The sequence below is a fragment of the Chanodichthys erythropterus genome, chromosome 5, assembly GCF_024489055.1.
Source record: "Chanodichthys erythropterus isolate Z2021 chromosome 5, ASM2448905v1, whole genome shotgun sequence".
NCBI lineage: Eukaryota > Metazoa > Chordata > Actinopteri > Cypriniformes > Xenocyprididae > Chanodichthys > Chanodichthys erythropterus.
The window spans coordinates 11,508,387-11,527,785 of record NC_090225.1 but is presented as its reverse complement, the minus strand read 5'-3'; the positions used below and the strand labels follow the sequence as shown (position 1 = coordinate 11,527,785).

General features: G+C 37.5%; 1 protein-coding gene across 1 annotated transcript; it reads left to right on the top strand.

The window, feature by feature from the left end:
• The first annotated feature begins 7,051 nt into the window (after window positions 1-7,051).
• desi2 (desumoylating isopeptidase 2) lies at window positions 7,052-13,766 on the top strand. Its single transcript, XM_067385183.1, has 5 exons — window positions 7,052-7,566; window positions 11,249-11,321; window positions 12,374-12,467; window positions 12,581-12,722; window positions 12,816-13,766. Exons 1-5 carry the CDS (start codon window positions 7,528-7,530, stop codon window positions 13,056-13,058), a joined length of 591 nt encoding a protein of 196 aa, XP_067241284.1. The 5' UTR covers window positions 7,052-7,527; the 3' UTR covers window positions 13,059-13,766.
• The last annotated feature ends 5,633 nt before the right edge of the window (window positions 13,767-19,399 follow it).

Here is a 19,399-nt window from a genome sequence, read left to right as displayed (position 1 = left end):
ACCCTTTTGGGGTAAGTACATGTAACACCTTAAGGACACTGTAAAATAAAGTGTTACCAAATTCTGTCATCATTTACTCACACTCAGGTTGTTCCAAACCTGTAAAAATGTCTTTGTTCTGTTGAACACAAAGGAAGATTTTTGAAGAAAGTTTGTAACCAGACTTTTTTGGGTTTGAGTTCTAACCCAGAACTGTTCAGTTTTCCACATTCTTTAAAATATCTCAACATAACAAAAAAAATAAATAGGTTTGGAACAACCTGAGGGTGGGTAAATGATGACAGAATTTTCATTTTTGTGTGAACTATCCCTTTAACTAGTTATTACAGTTTTTGAAGCTGTCTTGTTGGAAAATGGCTTGATTTTCTGCATAGTAGATGAGACAACAATGATGGAATATTGAGGATGAATCCAATGAAACTAGGGGTTAAAGGCCTGACTTCTAGGACTCAGTGTCTTCCATTTGTAAAACTCAGTTGAGTTACAAAAACATGGTGTAACACAGTTAGTAAGTGTGGGAAGAAGGAGGCGGGAACCGGCGAACGTTCACCAAAACTTTAATTCAAAATAAACAAATACAAAATGAAAGTAATGCCGGCAGACCCTCGCGGACGTCTGCCGGCCACACAAACATAATAAAACAAAATGAAGTCCAGGCCTGGTCCTCTCTCGTCCTTCACTGTCGTCGCTCCTCCTTTTATGCTTCCGGAGCTCCTCCGTGAAAGACTCAAGGCCGGTGCGCCTCCCAGGTGGAGCTCATTAACTCTCGCGCCACCGGCCTCATGCCGTTCTCTCACGGCTCTCGCCCGCCCTGGTCGCCACACATGGACTATCTCTTCAGTTTCACTTATAAGACTTTAAAATTGCTTCTGTTATTGCATGGAAAGACCACTTTATAATGGTGGAGAAACTCTGGATTGGAAGACTAGCAGCTAAATATGAACGGTTTGAGTCTTCCCCAAACCCCAAAACCATGTTTGGCAGAAAGGATGGCGCACTGTTGATGTACACTGACAGAAGACCTTGTACGACTGCTCACATCCTATGAGACTGAAGGAGAACCAGAACTTTCTTGAGTAAGGATGTTTACCAAGGCCCATTTCAGATGCTTTTTGTCAGCTCAGCTTTAGAAACTCTGCTGGTAAGAACAGACACTATGCTTTATAGTTTTCACAATGATTTAATGGGATTACCTGCAAATAATGGATTCATGCAACTTAAGCCAAGTCATCATGTGGTCGGGGGTGAGTGGCAGAAATCAGATTATCAGAAGTATTTCCTTTAAAATACATTTAAGATTCAAATACATTTTATTTGGAAAAATGTGATTTAAAAATAAAATGTTCATTTACCTTGGTGCAGAGTTCACCCGAAAGACTAATTCGCCGCTGATGGTTCCCTCAAGATTTTCTTACGGGGTTTTATGATAGGGGTTTTGAGTAAAATAGGGTCTGTGCGGTAAACATAACTTGGTGATAACATTTTGGTCTACAACATAAATTACACACACCCATATCGAAAACACATTTTGAAGCTGTTATTTTATCTTAAAAATGTATGCTTCTATAAGTAACTAGATAAAACTGTTTGGGGTGTGAATGTGTGCAGTGTGTGAACAAGAATCGTCAAGTTATGTTTACCACAGACCTCTTTGTACTTAATAAACTGAAAAACCCCATTGGAAAATCTCAAAGGAAACACTAGTTGCAATGTAGTCTTCCAGGTTTTGACATCATCCCTGCACCACTCTATTAGTTGTGTCCCAAATGACACACTATACACTATGCACTTATAAAATGCATTATGTACTCAACTGTGTATTGTACCAATATTATAAGGTTATTTTGTCATTTAACATCAGAGACTAAAAGCCACTTCCCCTCCACATAAGGAAAGATGCAACAGTTGAGTGCATGAAGTGTCCATACTTTGTTTTTTTAGTTATTTAAGTGCATCATCCAGGTATTTAAAGTGCATCTTTTCAAAATGTTCAGTGATAACACACTGTTTTTACTACAAAACAGGATAAAATATTGCATAAGTACACAAACTATTGTCACATCTATTGTCATGTCCCATCCTTTGTGATTCTCCTCAACAGATCACTCGAGGAACATGCTGGTAAAGATGGAGAACAGCGTGTTGTTCTTTTGTAAATTTGGCATGAATAGACTTCTGCTGCTTCCCAACTGGTATAACCCTAGACATTCCGTGGTGCTCTACCTAAACCAGAAGGAGCAAATTACTATCCTGAAAATGTTGGACGGAGGTCTGCATGTGGAAAATTACCCCTTGCAGATGGAGATCAGGAGTGCCATGCGAGGGGGGTCCACGACTGTCCCTTGGTTCAAACACAACATGAACAGACCTGTCTGTTACATTGACAAGAGAGAGGGCATTGAGTTGTGGGCCCAGGTGAGTTGGAATAGATCTAGCTTATGCATCGCAAAAGGAAAGTGTTCCTTCACAACTCTTTGTCTTTTATACATGCATTTTGAGTATTCTGGTTTGCAATATTCATAAAAACTGAAATTTTACAGTTGCAAAGAAGCATTAGTGGTTTTAAATAGCTGTATTGTGATGACCTGCACATTAGGTATCTGTACTGTAGGCCAAGTACAGAAGTTACCAAGTGTACATTTAAAGTCACCATGAAATCAAAATGGACAATTCTTCTTCTCTTCTCTGATGATATTGACTGGTGCGCGGGTGGGACGACCTGTCACTCATAAGAGATTGCAAATTGCAAAGCACAACGACCCAACAATCCAATCAATTCACGATGGACAAAATGAAGTCCTACGGTTTTTTTTCTCACTCGGATATACGTCACAATAGGGAAGAAAAGACTATCAAAACTTCCGTTTCATGCCGACATTAAAAATAAAAGTTCCTAAAAGGTTCCAGCAATGCAATAGAAGAACATTTTTGGGTTCCCCAAGAACCTTTCAGTGAAAAGTTCTTATAAGAACCACTTTTTTCTTAGTGTAAAGCACATTTTAGTAATCTAAAGAACCTTTTGTGTAATGGAACGGTTTAATGAATGTTAAAGGATCTTCATGGAACCATAGATGCCAACAAAGTATCTTTTATATTTAAGATAAGAAAGTGAGACACTTCTTCTTGTCTACCATGAAACATTAATGTGAAGCTACACAGGAACAATGACCATGTGTTGCAGATCACAGAAATGACCCATTTTGAGAGTGCATGTGCACCATTACTACAAACATGGTTTGGTCTGGTCTTTACTGAGCTGTGTTTAAAATAGTATATAGGGAGTGAGTTGTTTATGATACTCATATAAGCCAAGATTAAAAAAAAAAATACAAATTTTAACTTTTATTTTACTTAGTATTACACTGTCATATTTATTGAGAGTATATGTTTTTTTTTTGTTTTCAGACCTTCAGCATTTATGAGGATGCAGACTACAAAGACATGACTAACAACTGATCTGTTGTTTTAAATGGCATCATTGAAAGATTCTTGTACAGACAAACTCAACAGAATTAGTTAAGGCATCCAGTTCATCCAGCTATCATAACAACCAGTTATATAATTAAAAACAGTTTGAAATCAAGTGGTATGGAGCTGCTACCAAACAATATTGGTAATTCATGCAATGTGCTTAAAAAGTCAGGTAAGTTGTTTGGGTACTGGGGGGTTGGCGATGATTCTCCTTTTTTTCTATTTGTGAAAAATCTGAGAAGAAAACTACTGTGGATACTATAGCACTAAATAAGGCATAGATTGTTTGTAGATTTCCCATTTTATGGGCTGCCCACTAAACAGACACATTCATGTTATGAAGTAAGTGTTGTCTAATTGTGTAGCAATATAATTTAGAAACCATATCATATGACCATCTAGTAGCTCGAAGCCTTTTAACTGAGTTATCGTTTTGTGTCTTGTAGACCATCAAGGGAGATGTACACTTTAGACAAACACAATTCCAGGGTAATATTCACTAAAAACTTAGCACTTAATAATAGAATATGTTCAATTTGCTGTTATACTTAATCATTTTCTCAATGTATTGTTCACAGATTTGTTTTAAGTAATCCATCAAAGGATCTGCTAAGAATGTTTCTTAGGCCTATGTATTATGTAGATTCTAATGCTGTAATTTAATCAGCATATCTGAGATAAGTATGAAAAGCACAGTGTTGTTTTTGTCATACATATTTTTCAGGGGGGTAAAAAAAAAAAACAAAGCCACTATGTTATGAGGACCAGAGCTATGACAGCATGTTTTTCTATAAAAACAAGTTGGTATCATTTTTTCTCGCAGTGAAATACATGTGAGGCAACTGATGATAGTCATGAGTTCTCTTAATGTCTCACAGCTTGTGTACTGGAAGAGCTTTGGCTGTGTTGAGAATACACTACAATGATGCCTTTTCGCCCATGCAGACATCGATTTGTGAGTATGTATGACACATGCGAATTGACAATCTTTAAGTTCAAAAATTAAATTAATCCTTCCTAAACAATTAGCAATATGAGCCACACATACAATGTTTAACTGGGGAAGAAGATTGTTATACAGTGGATGTGTGCAAGTGTTTTGATATTTTTCTTTTCTTTAGGTATAATGGAGACAACTTTGTGCACAGTGTTGAAGCCAACTTCATTGTGTAGGAGACTTACTTTAATGCAACCATGTTTCAGGTAATATGCATCAGGTGTGTGTGTGTGTGTGTGTGTGTGTGTGTGTGTGTGTGTGTGTGTGTGTGTGTGTGTGTGTGTGTGTGTGTGTGTGTGTGTGTGTGTGTGTGTTGTAGAAACACAAAACATTCCTTTGGCTCGGTAGGTAGCCTTGCCTTCATGAGGCCCTTGATGAGAAGTGTCATGAAGAGGCCTGGGGACCTCATGTGGGTGCAAGTTTATCTCAGTTTAGTTTTCATAACCTGGCTTTATCTCAGGGGATATGAGCAGTCAGATGGTTTATTAGCAATGGAAGAAAAGGGAATGTGTTTCATGTCTTTCAGAAATACAGGAGCTGTTTTTACTCTGAAAAACTGGGTAACCTTGAACAACCCTATGAAATTATGAATAGGAGTTCCAAGAATTATCTTACCTTTTCTCAGGAACACAGTGCTATTTACAGTATACAGTCTTTATTGTAAAGATTGTGGAGACAAATTACGGGTGGATGTCGCTTTCTTTTCAAATAACTCTTCAAGATATTAAATACTAAAAGGATTTGCTGTGTTAGCAGAAAATATGCAATGAAAGTGCTCGGTTTCAGTGGAAATCATAAGAACTGATAAGTTGAAAATGTAAAGTGTACTTTACTGCATGTGCATATGCACACAAATTCGTTGTAATGTTAATAAATTTGGGGTCTTCTCAATGAGCGTCTGCATGTCTGAGGTTAGTAATTTGCATAAAACACATCCATACTATTTCCATAAGGGTCTTCCACAACCTTTACTTACATATATGATGAAATATGTATTTAAATAAAATATCTGCCTATGTATAAAATTTTGTCTTAACACATTTATAAGGCCACCCAGAGTACACTGTAAAAAATAACTGTTGGTTTACCTTAAAAAAGTAAGTTACCTGGTTGCCTTAAAATTTTGAGTTCATTGAAATTAAAAATTTGAGTTAATACAGTGAAGGTCATTGGTTTAATGAACAGAAACTCAAAATATTATGTTATCTGAGCTACATTAATTATCTAAGTTGATTTGACAAAAAAAAAATGAAAACAAATCATAAAAATATTTTTTACAGAGTATGTGATTTTTGCATTCATGTGATTTCAGTTACTTATATTTAGAATACATTTTAGTATGAAAATTATTGATGAATCTTGATTTGTCAGTGAAAACAGTGTACGTAAATTGCACACAAATTTTCTTGCATATAGGCACAGTTAGTGATTGAGACTAGATTTTAGGATGTCTTACTGAAGCTGATTTTAGGATTAGATACTACTAATAATAATATAATTCATATATTGTGTTCAGTTTAATATTTGTAGTTGATGATCTTGACCACATGATGGCAGAAACTTGATGCTCTGTGGTGAGAAATACCTTCTTATTTTTTTCCAGTCAGCTTTAGAGATCTTCGTGCTGTATTTGCAGTTCAGACATATATGGAATCTAATGTAAGCTATTCATTTCTCCTGTTATTCCTGAAAATAACAGACATTTAATAATAATTATATATATACATAATGAAAACTATCTGTTTTCTTCACAGACGTGACCAGCACTTGTGTGGTTTTGATCCATGCCTTCATTTTACTCATCATACTGTGCTTTTCCAGCTATTTTTTGGTGTAGATTTAGTTCACTGGGACAATTTATGTAATAATGGATATAGGAATGATTTACACAGCTTATTTGTTTTATAAATATAGCCCATTGCTAAAGTTATTTCAAATCACATATAGTTTAGATACGCTCTATGGACCTTATCCATTCAACACAAGCAGAATGAATTATCTGTTTAATTTATAGAAATTACCAAACCATTATTGTTGATTAAGTTCACTGGGGCCTATTTTTTAAAGTTTTTAAAATCACACAACCAATGGATGTTTGTTTGTGTTTCCTTCCTTTTTTTTTTTTTCCCAAATGTATGTTTTCCTGTATTATATTGTCACAATGAGCTCTGTTATTTGTGTTACAATTGTTATTCTAAGTTGCTTTCTGTATGGATTCGAAACAGGCATGCTTATTTATTATAACCATTTAATTTGCATAATTATAAACTTTTATAATCGCTCAAGGGTTAATTGTCATTTCCTTCCCCAAACACAAAGCACATACAGGTCTGCTCTTCTTGTAAAATATATACATAGGCTACTTCTTTTTTCTCTGTTCCACAAGAAAACTGTAAAAAAGTTGATATATCTTTGGTTTTAGTATCGTAAGGGTGCGTATCGATGCGATACATTACTGTAATGATAAAGTGTCCATATGTGTAGGGTGTTTTGTTCTACAAAAGCATCTGAGTGGCAGTAATGCACTGCTGTGAGGCTGGGCATCATCATCATCAGGCACGCGCATTCACAGTTCACCCGCACTATCGCAAGACAAGACACACAAAACGGGGGAGGCTGCTCATATCGTGGGTGCTAAACGTCTTCCTTTTATCTGAAGTACATCTGCTTTCATTTCCGTTCACTGTAAATATCACTTCGTCGTCTGAATGGCTGAATCTTCAAGGATATTTTTATCTTTTGTGTGCCGTTTATTTTTGCCTCCGCTGGTCATGAAGCTAAATGGCAGTTAGCCTAGCAGCGTCGCTACTCCCTGTAGCTGGACTAAATAGAAGTGGCCTAAAAATTCCATCAATGAAAACCCCTTTCAGGACCAGCTCTTAGATGTCTCTTAACTGTTATAAACCAGCAAAGGTCATAAGGACGCAGCAGCGGTGCTTACAAGGGAAACAAATAAATCCGGGTGCTGAGAAATAGAGTGAAAAGAAAAACGGAGGACAGCAACAGCAGCAGCAGCTGGTCGGCAGCTAAAGTGAAAGAAAAACATCTAGATCCCTGTGATGGCAAACGAGCCGGTTATTCTGAACGTTTATGATATGGTAGGTGCTTTTAAAACAAATACAAGTAACTCACTCCCGGGATAGAGGTGTGTAGTATTGCCATTAATTCGACACATCCAATAGCTGTGTCCTAAAACAAAGTGAGCTGCTAATTAGGCAGCGTTTTGGACACGTTTGAATGCGTGCGTAGTCAGCTTACTAGGTTTTGAGACACAGCCATGTCAGCATGCATTTTAAAATCGATAAAGCACCATTAGTAAATGTAAAAGAAAGAGATCATGTTTTATAGACTTAGGAAATGTGTGTACGATTCCATTGGCAGCTTATCAGAATGGATCCAGCCTCTTTTAACAATATTTAAGTCTAACCATAGCTCTGCAGTAAAAGTTCATCAAGTTTATTCGTGTGTATTGAGATGTGACAGTCTAGCTAAAAGCTGCGACCCAGTTAATTCAACTGTCACTTGAATCCACCTGTGTGATCTGAGACAGCTGTTGTCGAGAAATCATGGTAAACACCGTTATCCTTTCTAAAACGCCTCAATTAATCAGTATCACGCGAATAAGAGAGTATTTGGACTCTATATCAGCCTACACTCCGCACTACAGCAAACCTTCGAGTGACACTTCTTTTATAGTCCAATAAACGACTAATTAATATCAAGTAACTTGAGTTTCAGAACATTTAAAAAAACTTAAAAGCGTCTAGCTTTGCGTGTCAGCAAGCACGGAACAGACAAAATTCCGGACTGGAATAGCGCATAAAAGTGGAGCGGAGCGACAGAGAATTCCCATCCTCGCTTAAAGCGTTCTGTAATCACTCGAGTAAAACTCCACTTCAGGTTTTCTATTCCATGCTCCAGAGGAGTTTCAGAGAGAGCGGAAATGGTGCAACAGTCGGTTCCAGGGTTCCAGAAGTAAAAAATCCCATTCATTTTCTCCACTCCGTGGGGGAATTGATTTTTAACAATAAAATATAAACCGTTAAAGACAGATGTACAGTGAGCTACGAGGTAGTTAATCGATGGTATATGCTTTTGTTGAACTCATCAATCCTTTTTTTAAATGATCATGTTCAGCAGTGGAATTAGCCTTTCGCCGAGCCCCGCCCCCCTTAGTTACTGTTGCTTTGTCCGACAAGCCGTAGCGCTGTCACTCCACAAGCAATAAAAAATACATCGCGGAACAAAGGATACTGACCACACATCGACAGACAAGACAGAGCAGGTTACTTATGATATTAAACAAAGTCCCAGCTTTCAAATTGTGTAGTTATTAAAGAAATTCAAACAATAAAAACCGTTTTGTTGCTCTTTAATGTGTCGTGACCATGGTCGTGACAGATTGCTGTAGATCCTCAGTTCAACCGCTCATAAAAACCGATCATCTCTTCCTATTAGTCCATGAACATGAGAATGAATGTTGTTTCAAACGCGGAAAGACGTCAATACACACCATTTTTCAAGTTTAACTCCATCGAGGTTAATCTTTTAACTACTGGCTGCTTTGTCGGACAAAATGGCGTATGCGGCGTTCTGATTGGTTAGATCGCTTGTCAATCAAACTCCCGGCGAAAGGTCAATTATTGCTGGAAAATTGGTAGTTTAGTCAGTCTCATGTCATATATAATGCAAACCACTTTATTTTGCAATTAAAATAGTCGCTTTGTGTTGTGAAAGGTCTATTTTTTATAATAAATTATAACATTGATTTTACCCCAAATGTACAAATGCAATGTGAGCTGAAAAGAGACTATAAAAATTGATTAAAAATATTGACGTAGTGTCATTGATCACTTAGTAACGTGAATAGCCTCCATTTAAAGATTTACTCTGTCTCATGTGTCTCATTGACCCCTTAAAACAGGGTCATGGAAATGTATACTTTCCTTAGGACTCTTCACTTATGTTGGGCTATTTTGAGTTTATGTTCTCACATAAAGATTAAGACTAGAAATTTGAGCCTTGCCAGGTTTTTTTTTTTTTTTTATAAAGTTGTCAAGTAATCATAATTTGAATGAGAATCACTTTACAATCTGTATTAAGCCTATAAACCATGAAGGATATTTATAGCCCATTTAGCTAGAGATGGGAAATTTGTCCATGTAGGGGTGCGTCCCGAAAGCATCGTTAGTCAACTATGGTCGTAAGTCCCATTGAACTCTATTAGTAACGAGGGAACTTGCGACCATAGTTCGCTTTGGGAAACGCAACCCAGGATAGTAGCCTGTGATTTCTAATGTGTAGTTTATAATTTTGAGGCTAATTCATTATAAATGTTAAGTATGATATCCATGTATGCATGTTCCCTGAAACATTGGTGTCATGAACCGAGGTTCTAGCATGACTATGAGGTCTTTTATTTAAACGAAAAGTCCCCTAACAGCTGTTCCCATAGAAACTTATAAGTGTGAGCTCTCCCACATAGTTCAGGTCGGAGCTTGTAGATTTTATTTTCTAATCGCAGCTCTATTGGCATGAGAGTACTCTCACTGAAAATCACACTTAGAAGCCAGTTGCTGATCACAGAGAGACTAATCCCCAGTTTTGTGATGAAGGATATGTATAATAAGCTTTGAAGTAATTGAGGCCAAAGGGATAAGTGTCTTATTTCACAGCCCTGAATGAGGAGGAGTTGGAGAACTGTCTAGTTACTTGTTTTTTTATTTTAAATTGCTTCAACAAAACATCATTTTACTTGCCAAAATCCTTTTGGAGCAATATGCATCTTGGCTACTTTTAGGTATATGCATGAATGTATTACAAATATAAACTTAATGTTGTAAAGCATTGGTCATCTACAAAACAGCAGGTTCACTGACATCTTATTTTTTGGTGAAACAATCAGTTGGGGCAGCTGTCAGTAGTTACTTCCTCAAAGAACAGAGATAGGTTCATGAGATAGGTTTGGGTGTGAATACAAAGGTTTTTCAAGTACTCAGTCACTTGTACACACCCATATGTTAGCATCAGGAGTTGCCAGATTTTCACAACAAAACCTGACCAATTGCTACTCAATACTAGGTCAAATCCGCATTCCAGGGGTTAAAAATAATGTTATCTGGCTTGGCAACACTGATCAGCATACTTTAATGGTTGCACAGCAATTCACAACAGATTATTTCAAAAAGATCAACAGAATTCTACAGAATTTTAATGCTTATTCACTGAGTTCTACACATCCCCACCTCTTGTGTTTATTGAATATTTTGGATATATTCTGATAATGTTTATAGCTAGCTCTTGAATGTACACTTCAAATATTTGAGCCACCCACAGCATTTAAAAAAGATCAACAGAATTCCACCACATTTTAATGCTCATTCACTGTTCTACACATCCCCCACCCCTTGTGTTTATTGAATATTTTGAATATATTTTGATAATGTTTATAGCTAGCTCTTGAAGGTACACTTCAAATATTTGAGCCACCCACAGCGTTTTAAAAAGATAAACAGATTTCCACAGAATTTTAACACTCATTCAGTTCTACATCCCCATCCCTTGTGTGTTTATTCAATATTTTGTTTGAATAATGCTTTAAGTTGCTTACAGTATGGTAGTACTGCAAGAATGGTTTATGGAAAATGAGAATCTATTGAGTATATAAAGACACATTATTAACATCCTTTTCAGATTTAACCACTAAATCATCCCAGTTGTCCTTGAAACGCTTTTACCGTTTGACAGTACGTCACTCAGACTTGTTATGTTTCCTTATAGTACTGGATCAATGAGTTCACTACCTCTCTGGGAATCGGAGTATTTCACTCAGGAATTGAGATCTATGGCAGAGGTAAGGTTTGCGTTATGACTCAGACACAAATGAGTCAGGCTACTCAGAAATCCAGTGTTTAACTTGCATGACTTTACAAAGAAAGAAGGAGGTGTTTAAACATGACTAAACCTCACATCATAGATGATCTGTTGATGTAACAGGAAAAGACCTTGACATTTTCTGTGGTTTCTGCCTCCAAAGGCTTCCAGTTTAATCAGAAGAAAAGTTGTTTTGTTTGGCAGTTCTAGAGAGTTTGCATTGGCATTCTTGAATGTTTTCTGTGTGATCAAATTAACTAATAAGAGCCTTCCAGGGTATGCTTCAAAATAAGGACACAAACTAAGGTGTTTTTATATTTGCTATTCGGCAAGGTACTGAGTAGTACAGTCAAACTTATGTATGTTTTTTTATTATTAAAAATAAGTACAAGGAAAAATACAGTGTAAGAAAGATAAACAGTGCTTAAATTTTCAGGAACAGCTGGTCTATTTTATAGCAGCATTCAAGTAAGAAATTTAATAATGAAATATAAAAATAAAACTGCATAGTCTTCACTGTGTGAATTAAATACCCACTGATTCTTCTTACATACTGAGTCTTATTAAAGCTACAAAATTTCTTCAGTCGAGAGTCAAGTGATTTTTTTTCTCTTTTCTTTGCTGTTTGATTAACATTAATGACACAGCAGCAGGTTTATTAGACTGCTGTCACTTTAAGACCGAATGTACGGATCTAATTTAATCTCAAACAGGTTACATTCACTTAAGATATAACCGACTGTGTTTATGTGAACCTTGTGTATTTTTGACATAACCTTGTATGTATTTGACAGTTTAAGCATAATAAGACTTTTGCTGTGACAGCTTCATGTGTGTGCTCTGAAAACCAAATATTAGAACAGTGTGTGTGAAAAAGTTTAAACTGACAAAGCTTTAAAAGCATGCAAATTCTAAAATATGCCCTGTAGCACAATACTAACGATCTCTCTGTAAAGGCAGGTCGTGGAGACATTTGAATCATTCTCATAGTCATATTGCACACACCTAACTCATACTTTCTCTTGTTTGTAGAGTTTGCCTACGGAGGACATCCTTATCCTTTTTCAGGTATATTTGAGATAACACCTGGTGACGCCACAGAGCTCGGAGAGACATTCAAATTCAAGTGAGTCCGAATATTTATCACCATAGCGATCAGACTGAAAGATATGTCTGTAAAAACCTATTTCCTCTTTCGGCATCTCTCACACCCTATTCAATTTCTACTTGCTTTCTCAGAGAGGCCATTGTTTTAGGGAGCACAGACTTCACAGAAGAGGATGTGGAGAGAATTGTGGAGGAAATGGGGAAGGAATATAAGGGGAACGCCTACCACCTCATGCACAAGAACTGCAATCACTTTTCCTCAGCACTATCAGAGGTAAGCCGAAGGAAGTGAATACATTAATCTAGTGGGTCCATGTTGCCATAAAGAGCCAAAAATCTCACCATATCCTTATCACGTCTGCTCCAGATCCTCTGTGGTCGAGAAATCCCACGATGGGTGAATCGACTGGCCTACTTCAGCTCTTGTGTGCCCTTCCTTCAGAGCTGCCTGCCAAAGGAGTGGTTGACGCCGGCAGCACTGCAGTCCAGTGTTAGTCAGGAGCTCCAGGGTGAGCTGGAGGAGGCGGAGGATGCTGCGGCCTCTGCCTCAACGCCTTCCTGCGCTGTGGCACCCGCTCCCAGACCTACCCGACACCAACCGCGCCGATGAACCCCGCTGCCTTGACTGACAGGCCACCTCTGGTTAGAGCTGAACCACAGCTTCTGCTGCCAATAGACCCCTCGCCCCTTCTCCTGAGAGGCTAGCAATTCACCAGCGGACTAGATGAAACCCACCTTCTGTGTTCACTGATTTATTTCAGTACGCTCAAGTGACCGTTACGGGCATGGAAACTATCAATCTTGTTTACTGTAAAACTTTCCATGGGTTCGTCAGTGTTTTGAATTCATTTTTTTGGCCTTTTATGTTTTGTTTTAAAAACTCAGGACTTGAATACAATGGCTCTGTTCAATCACGTTTTTTTGTTTTCTTACGCTGGAGATGCTCGCTAGCCTTTTTCCCCTTATTCCGAAAGAAAGCGCCTAGTCAGAGACCTTTTTTATGGAGAACATTTGTTTACAGATTTCTTGTGTTCCAATCCGTGTATGATTGTGTTTTTGTGTGCGGATTACAAAAGCCAAATCTCCACACTTTTGTAATGACACACATCCCACACTATGGTGACTGTGCCTGAAGATTTTTACTGTTACATGCTCAGAGAGCTCTGCACTCTTTCTCTACCTGTTTGGTCTGATTTTAGTGGCAGACTTCTTATCCTACGAGACCTTCCTCAGATGTTTTACACCTTTTTAGTTTTTAGAGTCTTGTATGTACTTGAGACAACATTTGTATTCCATTTTATGAATATTAAAGAAAGTATACAAGTTCTTGAACAAGAGTTCATTCTGACAACTCAATGGTAACATACAAGAGTGTTGTTAAAAGCAGAATATGTAAGATTTTTGGATTAAAATATCCAAAACACAAATATGTTTTATAAGACAGGTGAGCAACTGTTTGGATACATTAATCGACAGAAAACTAATCATTGTTATATAGCTCAACACAGTAAGTCTTATACATAAGTCTTATACAGTCTCAACATAACACCGACTGTTACGTAACAGTTGGGGTGTACGCCCCAATATTTGCATATGCCAGCCCATGTTCCCAACATTATGAAAGGCATTAGACAAGGGCAGCCAGTAATGTCTGGATCTGCACAGGTGAATCAACAGACTAGGTAAGCAAGCAAGGAAAACAGCGAAAAATGGCAGATGGAGCAATAATAACTGACATGATCCATGATATGATATTTTTAGAGATATTTGTGAATTGTCTTTCTAAATGTTTCGTTAGCATGTTGCTAATGTACTTTTAAATGTGGTTAAAGTAACCATCGTTTCTTACTGTATTCACGGATTTTCATTTTTAAACACTTGCAGTCTGTATAATTCATTAACACAACTTCATTCTTTATAAATCTCTCCAACAGTGTAGCATTAGCCGTTAGCCACGGAGCACTGTCAAACTCATTCAGAATCAATGTAAACATCAAAATAAACACTGTACTTGCGCGATTAGACATGCTGCATGACGAACACTTTGTAAAGATCCATTTTGAGGGTTATATTATCTGTTTGAACTTTTTTTTTTAATGTTGTTTAAGGCAAGCGCGAGCTCTTGGGGCGTGGAGCACGAGATTTAAAGGGCCGCACACCCTGAATCGGCTCATTTCTAATTATGCCCAAAAATAGGCAGTTAAAAAAATTAATAAAAAAAAAAAAAATCTATGGGGTATTTTGAGCTGAAACTTTACAGACACATTCAGGGGACACCTTAGACTTATATTACATCTTTTAAAAAAACGTTCTAGGGCACCTTTAAATCTTGTTTTCTTGATTTACCGCGAGTACCATGTTTTACCATCATTAATATCAATCTAGCTTACTGCAGAGTGCAACAAGTGTCTCATAGCAGCCACCGAGCGAACTCACAGAGTAGCGTTATAACAACTTTCAACACACAAATATATATAATGTGATAAAACAGCGCTGCGTTACCCCACATATGCTTGACCGGAAGAAGTGGAAGCGCTCGTCTGTGGCATAATAAAAGTTCCACTGCTCTCGAGCCATGTGTCGCGCTCGTCTCTCATTAGCAATCGTTCCAGTGGCCTCGTTCTGCTCCGATGGTTTTCAGCCACACCCTGCTTCATACAGTAATGTTAATAAATATTTAATACGTTAGCTCATCCATGAATATGATTTCTGCCCGAGTCCCGTCGGATTCTTTTCCACCGGCTGTAGACGTGAAGACAACACCTCCCATGATTCTGTGAAATCAAGGCATCATCAAGCTACACCTTTGTTTTGAATAAGTGACCTCTAGTGGCGAAAAATTACATATTGTGCCTGTAAAAGGGATAATTCACCTTGAAATTTAAATTCTGTCATTATTCATTACATACAGACGCTTCTGTCATTATATACTCACTCGTTGTTTTAGATCCATATGATTCTCTTTTCAAACACAAAAAGAGATGTCAATCAGAGTGCCTGATCTTCTCCATAGAATGAAAGTGAAAGGTTACTAGTCTACAAAACTGACAAGCACCATGAAAGTGGTCCATACAACCCATTCACTATATTCTAAGTCACCTGGAGCTATATGATAGCTTTTGTGTATGAAAAAGAGCAGCTTGGATTTTCTACTAAACATCATGTGAATTTCAAAAGTTATAAGACTTTAAAAGTTAAAAACTTTTTTGGGGTGAACTGTCCTTTAAATGTCTAAATAGTTATTACAGTGCACTAAATTACTGTATATCATCAATATTTAACATAGTACAGCTAAAGGGCATTCAGTAGCACACATCTGTCAAAGCATTATTTCACCCTTTGTGTCAAGCCGAATATTTTTCAAATGAGCGAACCTGTTGGGATGTAGAATTCGAGTTACCAATATCAAATCATTTTATTATAATGGCAAATTTACTCACCCTCATGTTGTTTCAAGCCTGTATGACTTTCTTTCTTATGTAGACCAAAAAAAAAAGGTCGGTAGCTAAACAAATTTGGTGACCATTGACTATCATTGTATGGACAGAAAAATCATTGAGACATTTCTCAAAATATATCCTTTTGTATCTCACAGAAGTAAGTATGTCATAAAGGTTTGAAACAACACGAGAGTAAGGAAATTATTACAGAATTTTCATTTTTGGGTGGCATAACCCTTTAAACTAAGCTGTAAGAATGTAACAATCAAAACAAACAATTATTAGTTCAATTTTTTGATTATCAATTTTACGATTATTATTCTCAGAGCACAGTTAAGATACCAGACACTGTTTCCACAGTGTCTGTATTCATAGTCTCCATATTCTGTGCGTTTGTCCTCTTACAGCAGGGAAAGGCCTTCAAAATGTCACTAATTCCATTCGTAAGAAGGATTGAGAGGAATGGGTCCACAAGTGGGCCGAGATAGAGAAGAAGATCAGATACAAGTCCCAAGTAGCAAACGTAGGAGCTTAGAGACAATGCCTTGAACAGTGTATTTAGGACAAAGGGGAGGTAAAGTATACTGTAATTACACAAGATAGCCGCCTGCATACCCAGAATCTTGTTTCTGTTAGTCACAGGTGCTGACCATTTTGTACACCATAAGGCTCTGAAAGAATCCAGAAAGAAAAACACCAGGAGTGGTAGTGGGAGAAGAAGAGCTATGGAAAACAAGACGTCATATCCTTGGTAAACCAGAAAGAGTATTGCAAACGGAGCTGCCCACACAGCCAATGAAATCATGCTTGACTGCTTGAGTTTTACACAGAAGGTGTTATATTTTGGACAGGTTACCAACAGATATCGCTCCTGTGCAACGCAGACCATGAACACGATGTTGGAAATGATGCCGAAGTAGAATATCAGGTAGGATATATCCATACTCTGCATACTGGTTTGCTTGTTGCCCTCCGCAGATGCCTTCGGCCGGCCAAGGATGCTGAAGATGTCGGATGCGAGCAGGCTGATGAGGTAGACAGGAGCAGCCTTGCCGGTTTTTGCCTTCATGCCCATGAGGTAAATAGAAACGCCGATGCCTGGAAGCCCAACAGCAAATGTGATCCATCTGACAATCTCTTGGATGTTACCTATTGCGCTGGTGCAATTGCTGTGAGGAGACGTATTATTACCGTCCAATATTTTGGTGGTATCCATATGTTGCAAAATCACACTGGTAGTTCCTAGTTTTGTTCAGACACCCAAATTGTGATTAATATATCCCATCTGATGCCATGTTAAGAAGAATATATTCATCAGTTCCAGTAAGTGATGCAGAGTTGTGTGGCTCTTGACTGTGGTAAACAGATCAGTAAGAGCAACATAAAGAGGGCATATTTATTCAACAGTTTTATCTATCAGCATTTTTATGGCTCTTCTGCAAACTGTTTCTATAAGCTCTTTCATTGCTGGTTAGTCAATGCAAATATGTCCCATGTATTCACATTAGTTTTTATCTATGCAAGCTCTTTCCAAAGCACCTTTGCCCCTCTGAGGAGAATATAGTGCTGGGTTGCGCCAGGAAGGGCGTCCTGCGTAAAAATTAATTACGCCAAACAATATGCGAGTAATAGCTTAATAATTTATTTAAATTAATTCACTCACAATATATATAATATAAAGATGCCAACACATTCAACAATACTGTAACAGTATGCATTTTGTACAGTTAATAGATTAATAACTTAATAGTAACAAAGCAAACCATTGCTAACTTAAGACCACTTGAATACTGACAAGCTCTTGGAGCAAATATACAACAGTTAATAAATATTGTTATCTAATGTCCTCTTTTTATTTGAGCCAACAGTTGCATCTGCCTGATGCTTTGATCTCGCCCTTGCTTGGCACTAAATCTGATCATTCACTCAAAAGGACAATTGTATATTCTTTACAAAAGCACATTGGCGTGGCACATTCAGGCATGACAGTTAAGCACACAGAGTTGTTAAATCTTTGACTTATTATTTATGTGAAAAGCATACTCTCTTTTCGACACCTGGATAACTGTTTTGAGTATAGAAGAGGGCAGAGCCAGGCAATCACAGCATCTGATGTGCTGATGACCAGTTATTGAACATGCACTCAATCACAGTTATGCAGAATAAATAGAGCCCCAAAATTGTGTATTTGTCGATCTTTGGCCTCCCGATCCAGAATGTTCTGGATACACTTCATGTATGAAATGACCAAAGTCAAAGGTTTGATACTCACCTTTATATCTGAAACACTTGATTATCAAGGTGAGGTTACATTAGTGAAATTTCATGAGCAAAAATGTTCTATTGTCAAAAGCCATGTATGAAGCACAGCTCAGAATCACTTTCAAACCAAGCAGCTTTCTGTTGATCAACGCTGAGAATCCGTGTGACCAACTTTGAAATTTGCATGGGTATTCCGAATTGAAAGGACTGGATTTCAGTAGTTCAAAAGTAAATGTGACCAGACAATGAATTGGTCAACTAGATTTTTATCCAACTTTTAATATTTTCTGAAGATAATGTAAGCTTCAGGTAGTTGCCAAAGCGTTGCTATGAGGTTTTCAATTGTTTTCATTGGTTTATAGTATGTTGCGATACAATTGCTAGGGTGTTTGGTGGTTGTTTACTGGTCGAATCACATGGCTCGGGACTTTCCTCCTATTTTATTGGAATTGTTTTCCTGTTTTATCACCTGTCAGTTGAAAATCATAAGTCTAATCACTTAAAAAGCACCACTAATTAAACACATAGATGGTTTAAATTTAAATCCTGTTAGCTAAATACTTGTAAACATGGATCAATGGCAATCCAAACTGGGAAGAGAAAGAAAGGGATTACATGGATACAGGTACAGTACAAAGCAGCAGGGGTCATGCTGAATCATCCATTTCATACCTTGATAATAAAATATCCTCAGCATGTCTCGTGTTTCAAATCTGTAACCTTTTTGTATCATTTTCACAAATTTTGTTGTGGTAGATATTGGCCACGTACACACTAAGTTTCAGGAGTGACAACCGCATTTAAATGAGGGAGTGAATCCCCTAAATTATCGTTACATGTGTGTACGGAACACGACTCACTCTCGAAAATGCGATGATTGACAGCATGGAAACCATAGTGACGTTCTGGCGTCTCTCGTGTTTGGTATCCGTTATCGTGACCAAAGTAATATTAAAGTGACAAAACACTCGTTATTTTCAGCAATTTAACTAAACACGCTAACACAGTCGACGGAGGCTTCGTGTTTTGTTTATGCTTGTATAGCCAGTTTCACACAACGCGCGGCACTCATTCTGTGTTGCCATGGTAACTCATTATAAGCTTGTTGTTTAAGCTAGTCTCATAAAGCAAACGGATTTATGGAGTTATTAAAGTGAGCAGACATGAAATACCTGTATTTTTCGGGAGTTAATACGGTTGTAGAATGCGGTTGTCACTCCCGTATTTTACAGAACTGTGTGTGTACAGA

What these genes read in the sequence shown, in the direction of transcription:
- desi2 (XM_067385183.1), top strand. Translation starts at nt 7,528, where the DNA reads ATGGCAAACGAGCCGGTTATTCTGAACGTTTATGATATG. An exon ending in GGAGAGACATTCAAATTCAA is followed by an intron (nt 12,468 to 12,580) that starts GTGAGTCCGAAT and finishes TTGCTTTCTCAG; the next exon opens with AGAGGCCATTGTTTTAGGGA. An exon ending in TTTCCTCAGCACTATCAGAG is followed by an intron (nt 12,723 to 12,815) that starts GTAAGCCGAAGG and finishes CGTCTGCTCCAG; the next exon opens with ATCCTCTGTGGTCGAGAAAT.